Source organism: Seriola lalandi, unplaced genomic scaffold (genome assembly GCF_002814215.2).
Source record: "Seriola lalandi dorsalis isolate HSWRI2012SDOR001 ecotype SW California unplaced genomic scaffold, Sedor1 jcf7180002054919, whole genome shotgun sequence".
Taxonomy (NCBI): domain Eukaryota; kingdom Metazoa; phylum Chordata; class Actinopteri; order Carangiformes; family Carangidae; genus Seriola; species Seriola lalandi.
The window spans coordinates 434505-448300 of record NW_019525471.1 but is presented as its reverse complement, the minus strand read 5'-3'; the positions used below and the strand labels follow the sequence as shown (position 1 = coordinate 448300).

At 38.1% G+C, this 13796-nt stretch overlaps 2 protein-coding genes across 3 annotated transcripts; both read right to left on the bottom strand.

Annotated features, from left to right (window-relative positions):
• Window positions 1–2934: 2934 nt before the first annotated feature.
• Window positions 2935–6563, bottom strand: LOC147817674 (ciliary neurotrophic factor-like). Its single transcript, XM_087169883.1, has 3 exons — window positions 6219–6563; window positions 5403–5714; window positions 2935–4125 (listed from the first exon to the last, which is right to left on the bottom strand). The coding sequence occupies exons 1-3, from the start codon at window positions 6345–6347 to the stop codon at window positions 3985–3987; spliced, it is 582 nt and encodes a 193-aa protein (XP_087026009.1). The 5' UTR covers window positions 6348–6563; the 3' UTR covers window positions 2935–3984.
• Window positions 6564–7823: 1260 nt separating this feature from the next.
• On the bottom strand, window positions 7824–13437 carry LOC111673454 (uncharacterized). Of its 2 annotated transcripts, none has more exons than XM_023431209.2 (11): window positions 12573–13437; window positions 12199–12230; window positions 11967–12098; window positions 11807–11843; window positions 11610–11696; window positions 11442–11531; window positions 11245–11295; window positions 11073–11151; window positions 10691–10805; window positions 10365–10464; window positions 7824–9647 (listed from the first exon to the last, which is right to left on the bottom strand). In XM_023431209.2, the coding sequence occupies exons 1-11, from the start codon at window positions 12893–12895 to the stop codon at window positions 8822–8824; spliced, it is 1872 nt and encodes a 623-aa protein (XP_023286977.1). In that variant the 5' UTR covers window positions 12896–13437; the 3' UTR covers window positions 7824–8821. The 2 variants fall into 2 exon arrangements, with proteins under 2 accessions (XP_023286977.1, XP_023286978.2); XM_023431210.2 differs by having other exon boundaries at window positions 12199–12246; window positions 12573–12703.
• Between the last annotated feature and the right edge of the window lie 359 nt (window positions 13438–13796).

Sequence of the window (13796 nt, the reverse complement as noted above, 5' to 3'; positions counted from 1 at the left end):
TGTTCCAGAATACAGAAAACAATTGACACTGAGGGAAACATCCAGGGTAGTGTTACTGCTAATGGTACCATAGGGATAAATCTTTTTCTTTTCTAACTGTTATGTATAGCTTTCTCATTGCTCCCGTTTGGCCCTTTCTCTCTCACAACATGGGAGAAGTACCTTTGCTGTTGGATGTCGATCTTAAAAAATGGCCTTGGAGATTCGCCCATTATTTCATCATTAACTTTTTACATCTAATATGCAGCTGCATTTTCCCCACCTCAACTTGAAGAGCAGACACAGGAGTTGTTCGAAAGCACCACAACAAATTCTCAAAGCTTGAGTTTGAACCACTTCCGTTAATGAGGTTTTTGTTGCTGAACCATAAGTAATACACGCATGGTCTAACACGGATCTACACAGAGCTACAAAAATATTTTTATTGCAAATCTTCTCGTACCCCATTCTGACCATGTCATGCCCTGATGAGTACCGTCATCTACCATCTATGTTCATGATAAGTCTGTCCTGATTCCGATTTGAATAAATATATCAAAGTCTTTAATCCAATTATGTATTCTACCTGCTATTCCTATCCTACTTAATTTCATCATTAATCCCTCCTCCCAAACATAGCATATGCCTGTTCTACATAAAAAACTGCCATTACAAATTCTTTACTAATTTGAACTTTCTAAATCTGTTTTCTGACAAATAACAAGGTCCATGGTTCCTCTACCACTCCTAAATCCACTCTGATGGTGTGACAGAATTCCTCTACTTTCCATATAACATACTAGTCTTTCTGTAATATTTCTTTTCATTATCTTTCCTATATGTGACGTCAGTGCTATCGGCCTATTGTTTGTTGGACTTGATGGGTCTTTCCCTGGTTTCCTGATAGGAATGATCACTGCCTCTTTCCAACCAGTTTGAAAGTTCCCCACTTCCCATACTTTATTATATTACAAACTTAGCAGCTTCATAGATGATAAAACACCTAAATGCTTATGTAGTAAGGCATAAAAATGACAAAAGTCATCATAGTATAGTAATACATAAAACCTCCTGTTATAGTATGGCATAAAACGTCATAAAAACATCATAGTATGTTAAGACATAAAAGGTCATAAAAATGTCATAGTATGGCAAGGCATTAAACCACATAGTATATTAAGTTATGAAAATGCCAAAAAACATCATAGTATAATAGGGCATAACAATGGCAAAAAAAATCATACTACAGTATGGCATAAAACATCATTAAACAATTGTAGTATAGTAAGTGTGACAACTGTCTCCACCTCTGTACCTGTTGCTTCCTGTGTGTGGCTGCTTCCTTTACAGGTACTAGAGGTGGGTGTGGCAAAGGATTGTCAGTACCTGGGCTCATCAGCAGACCTGGCACACCTGGGCCCTGTGTGCTTGTGCTTTTAAAACCATGTTGGAGCTCAGTTCTGGTTCTCTCTCCTCCTTGAGGCACCCATTTGGTTGGCATTTGGTTTGTTGTTGTTTCTTTTGCTGCACCATTCAACATTGCATTTACACTCTTCTTCACTCATGCACCCACTTACACTGCTGATTTTACAGATTACTCATACCATTGTTAGTTTAGGTTCTTCTTCTAGATTTATTGTCTTCTTTCTTTCAATACAACATTTGTTATTTGGCTTGTTTGTGTGCATCTTCCTCTTTTGTCATGGCCGTGTGGCCCGGTTTGTAACATAAAGCATAGAACGACATAGTATAGTAAGTCATAAAACTGCCAAAAAACGGCATAGTATGGAAAGGCACAATAAACAACATAGTATAGTGAGGGATACAAATTTCAAAAAACCTCATAGCATAGTAAGACATAAAAAGTCAAATAAAACGTCATAATATGGTAAGGCATTAAACGACATAGTATATTAAGGCATAAAACGTTAAAAAAGTCATAATATGATAAGGCATCAAATGACATAGTATAGTAAGGCATAAAATGTCAAAAACCATCATAGTATATTAAGGCATAAAAGGTCATTACAATGTCATAGTATGGCAAGGCATCAAACAACATAGTATAATAAGTCATAAAAATGCCAAAAAACGTCATAGAATAGTATGGCATGAAATGTCATAAAAACATCATAAATGTTAAGGCAAAGACAACACATCTTAGTATTGCCCTCTTAATTTCTTTCGAAGTACTACACATGTACTCTTAATATCATCCCTTCCCTCAAGAAGTCCAGGATGAGGTTATCTTGTCATTACGCTTCCTCTCTTCTCCTCCTCAGTCAAGTTATCAGGACTATAGATTTGAATAAGTGCCTTTGCTTTCATGTCTACCTTCTCTTCATACATACATTCCTGCTTCCTTCTCCATTTTCAGTGCTCGATACTGCCGCCCCCTTCTGATTGGCTGATTAGCAGCTTCTAGTAATGTTGTTTTAAACTTTTTTTATTTACATCTAGTGTATGGCTTTCTGTCTCACATATGTAGTTAAACACTTCCCATTTTGCACTGCTAAATACACACTTCCCATATATTTCTCATTGTTTCTTATTTATTTGTAACACTAGAAAATGATCACTCCCCACTGATATTTCTTCTGCTACATCCCACCCACATATCCCCACTGAACTTCTGGATACTAAGGTTAAATCTAGCATTAGAAACCTGGCGATCTAACAAAGTGTTTCTTGTGCGCACTTTAATCTATTCCTGATTTTCTTTGCACTGATCCAGGCAAAATTATTTCTTCTTTTCTCCCTTTCTCTCACTACCTTGTTTTATCTCCATGCTATCATCACTATCAACTCTGTCAGAATCTTCCCACTCTGGTCCATTCACAAGACTATTGTGTACAGCATTTGAATGGAATTACTAATTACTTATAGCTCTTTCTAGGAAATTTCTGTGGAAATTATTAGCACATTGATGAGAAATAAAGGCCATTGCCAACAAAATACAAGGGTTAAGATTGCGTTTAATTTTCAATGCACATCCATTTATTTATCACAGAGATAAAAGAAATGCATGACATTTAGAAATTCACAATGCCAGCAAGTCTGGAAGTCACAACTCATTCACGCAGTGACTGTGTATGCTGTGTCAGGCCTTTAACACCACAGTGAATTTGTTGTGGTGCCATGTGTTTGATACTTTTTGCAACAGACAGTACAATCCTACCATAAAATATTAGTCTAACACAGAGGTCCTCCAACATTGTTTAGCTTCCAAACGAGGGTATGGCAGAAACAATTTGAGAACCACTGCTCTAATAGTTCAAACTTGTGAACAGTGTAGCAGCACATTCAAGTATGACATCAGGAGAGAACTTGGTGATCAGAGCAGCACACATGACACTTGATCATCACAGATTGTGCCAAACAATAAACTATACAAGCATTCAGAATATGAAAACATGAAATATGATATGGAATAATTTAGATTAGGTATGCTAATAATGTGGTACATTAAGAGCTAAAATTACCTATTAAAATAGCAAAGGGTTACAGATTCAGCTGCACATCAGTCACAGTTTATCAGTCATGTATTTTTGGCTACATTCTAGCAGTTAGTAGATTTTGGAGTGTTATGAACAGCAGATATTTAGTCATCAAAGGTCAATCCACTTAAATAAAATAAATTACACACTGTATACAAAAGAAGACATTTTCAAACAGTCTAACTCTGCCACTGCAAAGCAAAGCAAAGCAACCTTTATACAGTTTAAAGTCTGCACTCATTTCTTTGTCAAAGGAAATAGCAACTGTGGCAAACCAGAGGTCATTTTAGCACTTGCTGTGGAAATACCAATGTCTGGGAAAAGCTGTCTACTGGGCTTTATTAAAGGAGCTTAGTTGTGATTTTAGTTAAGCAGTACATTTTAACCTCTAGTGTTCACAGACAATATTCCACATTACTTCATATTTAATTTGGAATAAGTAAAAGGGAAAGCTGGCTGTTAGTGTTGAGTGAGTTCATAGATGTTGTTGGATTTAAACAAAAGAAAATTAGATCTCCTCTGTTCCTTCCCTCTCTGTATGTAAGACATGGAGGGTCTGCACTGCATGGTCAGCCCAGTGGATTAGCTCCATCAGCACTTGATAGGTCCACATTTTGAGGCCAAAAACTCCCCCTGCACCATCAGTTTCCTACACAGAAGAGAGAAAGTCAACATCAAATGCCTTTCATTATACCGAGATACAGTACAAAAGAAAAGAAAAGGTGTTTATTGGATAAGTAAGCTAACGTAAAAAGGTGTTTGTGTTAACCTCACACAAATATACATTTTATAAGCAACTATCTAGTCTCATCGTGCTACGTTAAAAGTTTGAGAGCTAGGGGAGATCCAGCAGATATGGAGCAGCAATTCATTTGAAGTCATATTTCTGTCCACTTGATGTATGCAAGTCCTATACTTTTTAGCTCTAATGTTGGTCTCCACCAACTCCTAGGAAAAATATCTGGCTCTATAGCTGCTAAATGTTCCACTATGTTCACCAGCTAGTCTCTCACTGTATCTCTCTGCTGATTGGTGCTGGGCAAAGAGCATACAATGGGCTTGCAGAACCTTTTTGTTGAAAACTGCTGTCTGCTGCAAACAAAAACAACATCATGGAAGCCATGAGAGTGAACCAAAACAACAAAACAACAAAACAGTTTGAAAGATGCTAAAACAGAGTTGGTTGATAATTCTCTGTGGGTTCATCACTACTAGTGACACCTTTTGCATCATTTAATCTATTGTTAATAAAGAAATATTGATTACAACACAGTTAAACTGCTATATCTAGATTGAGTTAATTATATGAATCTTTGTTCCCAACATCAGCCACATTTACATAATGGTGTTAATCATGTAATATAGGGTTTAGTCACAGCCTTGTTGAAGCTTTAAATTTTCCATTTGACAATTATGTTATTAAGATGTCAGAGACCAGGTAGCTTGGATATCCCCTGCTTTGTGGGGACCTTTTGTGCTGAATGCTTGTGTCAGATCTGATATAGTTTAGCTAATTGTAATGATACCATAATAAATGCATGTAACTTAAACATGTAGGTGACAAAAATGTATTTCATGGAGAAAAGGAGGGTTTCTTCTCACCTGACTGACAAAGGGGCTGTATACATTTACACTATTGTCTTTTTTAGTGGTAATGACGCAATGTTAAGTTATTGTTATGTAATTTGTTATATAAAAACAAACATATTTTTAAAATACTGATAATGCACGACCCTTTCTTCTGCTTTCCTGTGTTCAATTCATTTGAATTTGTCATATAAATATGTTATTTGACAGTATAGTGAACTACATTTAATACTGCAACTATGTAACTGGAAGATGAATGCTACTGATGTTTGATAAATATCACTTTCTCGAAACCATATGAGAGGAACGCTAGCTAACTAATTATAACAAATACTTTACCTCATTACACTGGTGGTCAGGGGTGACTTCCAGGGTCTTGTCCTCAGTCTCAACCAAATCTTTGGTGCTGTGGAGCAAGTGCTCCAGCCGGACTTGGACGGTCTTCCTCATGGTCTCATAGTCGCCCTCCAGATCACCCCATTCCTCCACCTCCTTCAGGATGACACAGTGGAGCAGCCCCAAGCACCGCCGCAGAGCTGAATGCAGCAACTGCACCTTCTCCTCGGTGCTGGGCTCCTCCGAGTCCGGGGACAGGGACACGATGCGTCTGCCGTCTGGGGTGTGGTCCACTAAGAAGGTCTCCTTTGCTTTCTGGAAAGGACGAGAAATATAGATCTTTTTTTTATGACTGCAAAGCAGACAGATACAAGGTGCTACTGGCCTTGTACTTGTACCTTTAATCTTATTCTAGATCAATTGCAAATTGAACCCAAAGTGAAAATCGCATTGATTGTATTGATTAATTAAAATGTACTCTAAAAAGGAAGATGAGGCACAGAAGCATGACAGCAGGAAAAAAATCCAATGCACTCTATCCATTAGGGGGCCCCAGGGAAATGGGGAAGAGGTGGGGGCGTCTTTTAGTGTAATTACGCTCTGCACCACAGCATCCCTTCAACAACACACAAGTGCATAGTGGTGCATATTAAAAGTATATCCAGTAAAAGTCCCACATGTAATTCAAATGCGACAGGTAGCTAGCTGCCTCACAACAAAAACATGCTCGCAAAAGCCCCAACTAACGGGAACGGGAGTGTATCCCACCGCCTGACGAGTATGAGGTAAGCATAACGAGTGTGCAAACTGATAACTCACATATAGCTGGAGCAGATGAGTACATTCGTGGTGCAGTAGACGGGCGAGAGCCACCGCTCTCCCCGTTCGCGACCGGCCAGTCACCGGCGCGTCCAGCACGGTTATCGTCTGCTCCTCCTGCTCTGCCATTTGCACTCCAGCCCTGTTTATATAGGTGGGTTAGCCGCGAGCTGGATGAAGACCGAGTGGAGAAATATCTCCCTCCCCTCCAAGGTCGTAAATATTGGCACAGAAACAACGTGTCGCGGAATCTTTTTTGGATACTTCAGCGGTTTGAGCACGAGCCGAAGGTCCTCACAGCGACTGTCAGTGCAGCGTGTTTATGTCGGTGTTCATGTTGGCATGCACGCGACCAGAGGGGATTTAATTGGTTCCGCAAGCCACAGGGGCGTTTTTAGGGGGACGCACAGGAGGGCCTTTTTTGTCCCAAAAAACGTCACCGTGTGGCCCACCCATCCTTCCGCAAATAATAAAAACTCTCATTATTGGGGTAGTTTTTTTCAGCCACTGCAAGCTAGTATGGAAAACCACAAGGGGTGCAGCATATGATATTTCTGACCAATAGAATAGGCAGTTAATCTAAAAAATTGACACATACTGCAAACCACTTTTTAGTAAAGAGTACAGAGAACAAAAGCTCTGGTACCCACGTTTTGCATCGTCCCTATGGAGAATTATGATTAATTTTTTATGGAAAGATATTTTCCAGATTCATAATTTATGACATTCACTCATTTAAAAACATGTTTAGAAAATGTGTTATTTGGAATCTAAAATTTTTATCAACACATTGACAAATATAAGGCAAAAGTGAATTTAGTTCATTTAAAATTGGCAAAATACCGTATCCAAAAAACTACATACACCTTTTTATTACCCTGCAATCACACCCAGTCTTCTCCTCAAAGAATAATAAAGTTATTAGCAATTACATTTTTGTTTGTTTTTTTGTGGATGTTTTCATGTAAATACACCATCCTGGCCATTGTTGTAAATAAAGTTGGAATAAAAATATGTAATAGAAATTTCGTTTTTTGTCAGATGAAATAAGTGTAAAAATGTAAGATTCTTAGTTTACGTTTGTAAATGCGGGATTCCAGTTTTTTTCTGGAATTTTCTAAAAACACTTATTCACTTTGTCATTATGTATTATTGAGTGTAGATCGATGGGTAAAAATGTCAATTTTAATCATGTACATGTGAATCTACAACACAGTAAAGTGTGCAAAAAGGGAAGGGGTCTGAGTACTTTCTAAAAGATAAGTAAAAGTTAACTGAAGTCATTTAGGAGCAGTATTTGTGTTACATAGTTTGTCCACCAGGGAGCACTGGAAAATAAATTTTCAGCTTTATAATTACAAGCTTTAATATGTAACCAATTATAAACAACTATGTGCATCTTCTGCAATAATTTACTAGGCTGCTTTTCATTCATCTCCTGTTCTCCTGTATTCAGAATTAGGCATTTGCTTAAATCTGACATAAATAAAAATCATACTGATTCGTAACTAATTGATATTGAAATGTGTTGTTTCTAATAAATCAGTAACTTTTGAATCACCTTGTTTAAATGATTTGTCCAAAAAAATACTTCTACTCAAAGACTTCAGAACATAATTTGTTTATTATAGTTATTTTGGACACATTTTCTGATAAATTAAGATTGGAAGCTTATGAGTACTCAGTAGTAGTGGCAGTGTACAGAGGTACATTTTATTATCTAACATTGCTTCAAGACAATTGCTGACAAAAAAAGTCAAAGTGGAAGGTGAACAAATACAATCAAATGAGGAAGGTGATTTTGATCTTTTCTTTACAAAATGTGGGAGACACTTTGACATGTCACAGTAGGAAAAGCACAGCTGTAAATAATGAATAAAAATAATAATAACAATAAAAGATGACTGAATTCCATTTAACTGCTTCAGCTCACTGTCAGGGATTACTAGCACACCAGCAGAACCAAATCACTGATAATCGATAAAAACGACTTATTTTAGATTTTGACTGTAATCTCTTCTTGTCAAACCTCTACTGACAGCAAAACAAGTTAGATTTGTCTCAAGGTCCAGACTAAACATTCAATACATTTCAATATGTCTTGTATTATCTTACACCAAAGATTCTTTTACACAGAGAACCTAATTTGGTTGTAGTTGTTGCTGAAGTTTTAAGTAACTGTAACTACTGAAGTTAACCTCATTATCTCAAAGACATTTGTCAATTTACCTTGCAAAACAGATGCATATAAACAGAACAGGGATACTATGGGAACATAAATGTAATTTTAGAGTTTCTTGTACATAATGCACAATCATCTTTCAGTCTAACATACACACGTATATACAAACACAAGGTGATAAAACAAAAGTTATAAAATATTCATTAAGTGGTAAAATAAGTAATGTACTCTATAATATTACAAATTATACTCCCTGATATGAAGTAGCTCTGTAACTGAGAACTGTATGCAACTACTATGTTATACTCCATGGAAATAAATTCTGTTATTTCAAATATTTATGTCAGTTTATGAACTTTTGACATTTTCTTCAGTCTTTTGTCCCTTCATCTTACCCTCTATGAAGTTCCTCATTCTCTATTTAGATTAAATTATCTCCATGAATCTCAGCACACTGTAACAGAATCTGTCTCTCTCCTTCCCGCTCCCAAACAATCCCCTCATCTTCCTTCCTCCTCTCCCTGTTGCTCTCCCACATTATTTCCCCGACATCCTCATGACTGCTGTCCACTATAACCCTCTCCCACAGCTCACCCTCCCCGGGTATCTGTGCACCTTCGTCAGCCTCCCTACCCCACTGCGTGTCCTGCTGGGGAGCCAGGGTGGCGACCGAGCTCAGGGTTAGGAGCGTGCTCTGGGAGTCCGCAGTGATCATGGATGTGACAGTGCTGGCAGGAAGGGTGGGGAGTTGGATGAGCTGGGGGTGGCTGGTGCTGGGCAGGTGAGTGGAAGAAGCAGTGGTGAGGTGCAGCAAGGTAGGGGCTTGCTGCTGGTGTGCTACCTGCAACATATGATGTGTTGGCAGTTGGAGGAACTGGCCTTGAGATACATCTAACTGAGCCTGTTGAGCGAGTGGGAGCACAACCTGCTGCAGTGGAGTGAGGGTACCACCCACCACCTCCTGGCTCTCCGGGCTGACAGAGGGCCGGTCAGGCTGGGTGAGCACTGGGACAGTCTCTGTTAGCGGGGTGGGGCTGCTTCTTACTGAACCTCCATTAGCTGCTAAGGCTTCAGCTATGAGCACCTCGGGGTGGCTCTTGGCCTTGTGGGCAACAACAGAGTCCTTTTTCTCAAACTTTTTGCCACAAATAGAGCAAGAGAACTGGTAGGAGGCTTCTGCATCATGCTTCTTCATATGCCAGTTTAAGGAGGCCTTCTGACGGCAGGTGAAACCACAGATCTCACACCTGCCACAAGGTGGAGACAGAAAACAGGTTATAGTCCAAACTGATCTAAAGCTCAAGTTTCATCTCAGACCCCTTTACCTCCAGTTTCACTACAAAACTTGGATATTGGTCACAACTTCAGCAGGGTGGAACAGATCATTTACACCAGGTACCCTTATTGGATTATACACTGGAAATAAACAATAATATCACATAATAAAATGACCAACAAAGACAGATAAAATGATTATCACAATAATACCAAAATATTAATATCATAAAAATTAAAATCCTATCACTAATTATGATGCAATCCCAGCAATAGGTACAATTAAAGAGGCTTTTCATAAAAAGGGTTTATAGTCTAAATCTTCATTCAACCCTGGATATACTGTAGTAGCCTATATAATGTATGTAATGCAACGCAAATTTTGCAGACTAAGCAGGATTCAATACTAGAGTGGTGTAAATACTGCAGTGACAGAAAGGGCTACAATAGTTAACAATGTGTTCAGCGTTTGATGTGTTTCCTATATGTTCTGTTAATTCTGACGAAAAATGTTTTTATTTAGCCTTAAAAAAACCCAAACATAAAACACATAACGATGGAGTGTCTTCATATAAGCGTACTAAGAATATCTGTAGATACCAGAAGCAGAAATAAATACAATTTATATTATATGATTATCCTAAAATAATCCATTCTAAATAAATAAGGAAACTGTTGTGCCTACTCACTGTATTGGCTTCTCTCCTGTGTGGATCATCCTGTGCACAGCAAGGTTATGGGAGCTCTTGAAGGCACGAGCACAGTACTCACAGATGTAGTCCCTTTGATCTGAAAGACAAATGACGAGCAGAACAGAAATTAAACTATCTGACAGGAAAGACAAAATATTTAAGTTTTTAAATTAAATAAACCATCTAATTTCTTCTCTTAACTTGGCATGTTCAACTAGGGACTTGAAGCGGCTCAGAATTTTCTTAATGAAAAGCAAATAAACATAAGGTATGCTGCCAGTCTAAACACTGCGTACATAAACATCTGTGCCCTATAACATCACCTGTGTGGTGTTTTGCGTGGCGCAACAGCTGCTTCTGCAGACGAAACAAGCGCCCACATGAAGGGTGATCACACACATAGTTCTTTTTTAGCAAGTGCTGGTATTTTATATGGTGCTGGAATAAAGAGATGACAGAGAAAGAGTCAGCAGGTTGAAGATACATTCACACTCAGTCCTTTAAAGATTAATCTATTTTTAATCATTCAAACATTAACATCAAGCTTTGCACCTTAAGAGAAGATCACAGATTAAAATAATATGTAAGAATATATCCGTTATATTCCGGTGGGTAAGCTAATATTCTAACTACAGTACAGTACAAAATTCCAGACAGTGCCTTATTTTTGGGGTTGTCATGGTTACAGCTGACAGGATGGCATACCTGTAGGTAGCGCGGGTGAGCTAAGACAGTACCACAGCCTTCCATTTCACAGCGGACATACTGCACTGGAGGCTTTTTCCTGTAACAACAAAAAAGACTACATTTTATAATAGTCATACTCTATCCAAATAACAAAGATATCAATAATAAATAACATAACAAAGATGTATACCTTCGTTTTGGCTGCCTAGGGGCTTTGTCATCTTTGGGCTGTCTACCTCGCCTAAATGAAAACACATTCAGAAGTTTAGTATGGATTCTGAATTGTCAAACAACACTTGTTTCTCCACACTTTGTTTCTTCATGTTTGACTGTGTGTTATCACCCAGTCTATCATCAATGTGCACAACAATCTTGATCAAAACCTACTTTTTAATGCCATTTCCTTCTTCTTCCTCTTCTGATTCCTCTTTTTTGACTTCCTTTTGTTGTAATGTTGTACGCTGCCTTGATTTTTCCCTAGAGAGTTAAAAGATAAGTTATTACTGAAACTAACATTTTAACATTCATTAAGAAAGGGCAGTGAGCTCAACATACGTCTTTGTCTCGGGTTTATAGTTGAGGTCATCTGGGTCATCTCTGAATGGATCGTCCTCGTTGAGAGTCACATCTGGATCTGCAACGCTAATGTGGACATCAACACCATACAGGCCACAATGAAATTCACTTTGGCAAATCAATGAGAAATCTAACATTTTCTGTGCTGCTCATTTCTTATGCAGAATAACACTCACTTGTCATTGCTTCCTTTCAAAGCGCCCGTTTCCTCTCCTGAGAAACAGAGATAATGAATTTCAGCTTGAGATGACTGCTGCATTTAAAATATTACAGTCTTATTGTCATGACATTTGTACAATTATACAGTTAAAAGAACGCAAGTCATCTTTTTCTTACCAAATGATGAAGCCTCCGTGTCTGCTTCAGACTTGCATGCTGTTGCTGATGTGGTGTGTGAGGCTCGGGTTGAAGATCTCCCTTTGCCCTTTCTAGATTTGGACCGCTTTGGTCTGGGAATGTGTTTGGATGCTGAGGGAGTTAGTGTGCCCATGTGTTAGTGACATATCTAATCATATCTCACAAGAACAAAATTCCTGCTTATAGATGATATGCATTCAAGTATGTATACCTTTTTTGACTGTGGATTTCTTGATGGCAGTTCTGTGTAAGAGAGGGTCTATAGTAAATAATAGCCAGGTGAAAGTCAAAATAAATCTGTAGTACAAGGTAATTATACAGATAGTTTTAGCTCAACTTTTCTTTGACAGTGAACAAGAACAGAATAACAAGAGCATTCAACACATTTGTTTTGGTTTCTATATCTGGTAATTCTATAGCTTTAAGAAACCCCACTGTTAAAACACATGGCCCACAATTACAGCCACAAGCCTCCTTACACTGCAATTTCACTGGAGCTTTTAACATGCCTCCTGAAAGTAATGCAGTTATGTGGATGCTATAGTCATGTACAATATAGTAGCTGGCATCTGTGCACGCACTTACTGCATGACAGGTGAGTTTTTGGAGCGTGATCCATTTCCAAGAAGCAGACTTGCAGGTTTTTTCTTTGAAGTGGCATTCTTCGACTCTAACGTTGTTCCAGCTAAAGCTCCTCTGGCTCGCAAAACACGCAAACAACCGCTGGCACTAGAACGAGAATCACAGGAGTCCGGGGAGGTCACTGCAGTTTTCCCCCGCCTTTTACGTCCTTCTCTCCCTCTGGACGGCTCAACCGAGTCCGTGGATGGTTTAGGGGCCTCCTTTGAGTCTCCGGTAGTCCCAAAACCAGGACGAGTACCCGAAACTTCGTCTTCCTCGGAGTCCATGCTGCGCTTATTGAACAGTTTCGACCCTTTTGTTATTACCTCGTCGTGAAAATAGATAATTTAAGATGAACGTAGAAGGCCCTAGTGGGACCAAGTTTTGTTAGCTCGGTCAAGAGTAAATTTCACGTCAGTACGCAACATTTAATTAGTTATCTGATTAATTAAAAAGTTACGTTGTACGAGGAATATAATTTTACAAACACTGAGGATTATTTACTTCTTAAAGCCATAGCAAACCTCATATTTCTTTGGCTGAGACGGGGCCTTTTTAAGATGCGTCTCCTTTAAGAACAGCAGATGGATATGCGAAAATATTACTTTTGGACCAACGGGCTTCCATACTGTTTACAAAGGACGATTATGGGGAATGTAGTTATAAGTAGACTGCTTCTATTTATGCATTGACTATTATGCAGTTTGCGCAACACCTATTAAAATTTGATCTATCTTGGTTATGTTTGTCCTATGAATAATTAAATTCTACTGTTAATTGTTATCATTATTTTCATACTTATAATCTCTTTCATTATATGGCACACAAAATTCATATCTAAAATAATTAAATACTGCCATTACCATTACTTAAGTTTTTTCTTCTTTCTTATACCCTCTTTCATTATATTGCATACATAACCCAAAGTAATTAAACACTACTAATAATTATAACTACTACTATTCTATAAAGTGTTTTATTTTATTTTTATTTAATTATGAGCCATTCATAAATTATATCTAAAATAATATCCTTATTGAACACAAAAGACAAATATCAAGTTTCCCACATTGTTCAATGTAGCATGTGACAACTGATAAAGACCGAGGTGTGGCTGGGTCAAAGCATGGCAGTAAAAATGATAAAACTAGAAACTGTTCTGAATGACAAAAATGTGGTAGAGTTAGG

What these genes read in the sequence shown, in the direction of transcription:
- LOC111673454 (XM_023431209.2), bottom strand. Translation starts at nt 12,895, where the DNA reads ATGGACTCCGAGGAAGACGAAGTTTCGGGTACTCGTCCTGGTTTTGGG. An exon ending in GAAATCCACAGTCAAAAAAG is followed by an intron (nt 12,099 to 12,198) that starts GTATACATACTT and finishes TAACTCCCTCAG; the next exon opens with CATCCAAACACATTCCCAGA. An exon ending in TTGAAAGGAAGCAATGACAA is followed by an intron (nt 11,697 to 11,806) that starts GTGAGTGTTATT and finishes TGTCCACATTAG; the next exon opens with CGTTGCAGATCCAGATGTGA.
- LOC147817674 (XM_087169883.1), bottom strand. Translation starts at nt 6,347, where the DNA reads ATGGCAGAGCAGGAGGAGCAGACGATAACCGTGCTGGACGCGCCGGTG. An exon ending in CTCATCTGCTCCAGCTATAT is followed by an intron (nt 5,715 to 6,218) that starts GTGAGTTATCAG and finishes CGTCCTTTCCAG; the next exon opens with AAAGCAAAGGAGACCTTCTT. An exon ending in CTGACCACCAGTGTAATGAG is followed by an intron (nt 4,126 to 5,402) that starts GTAAAGTATTTG and finishes TCTTCTGTGTAG; the next exon opens with GAAACTGATGGTGCAGGGGG.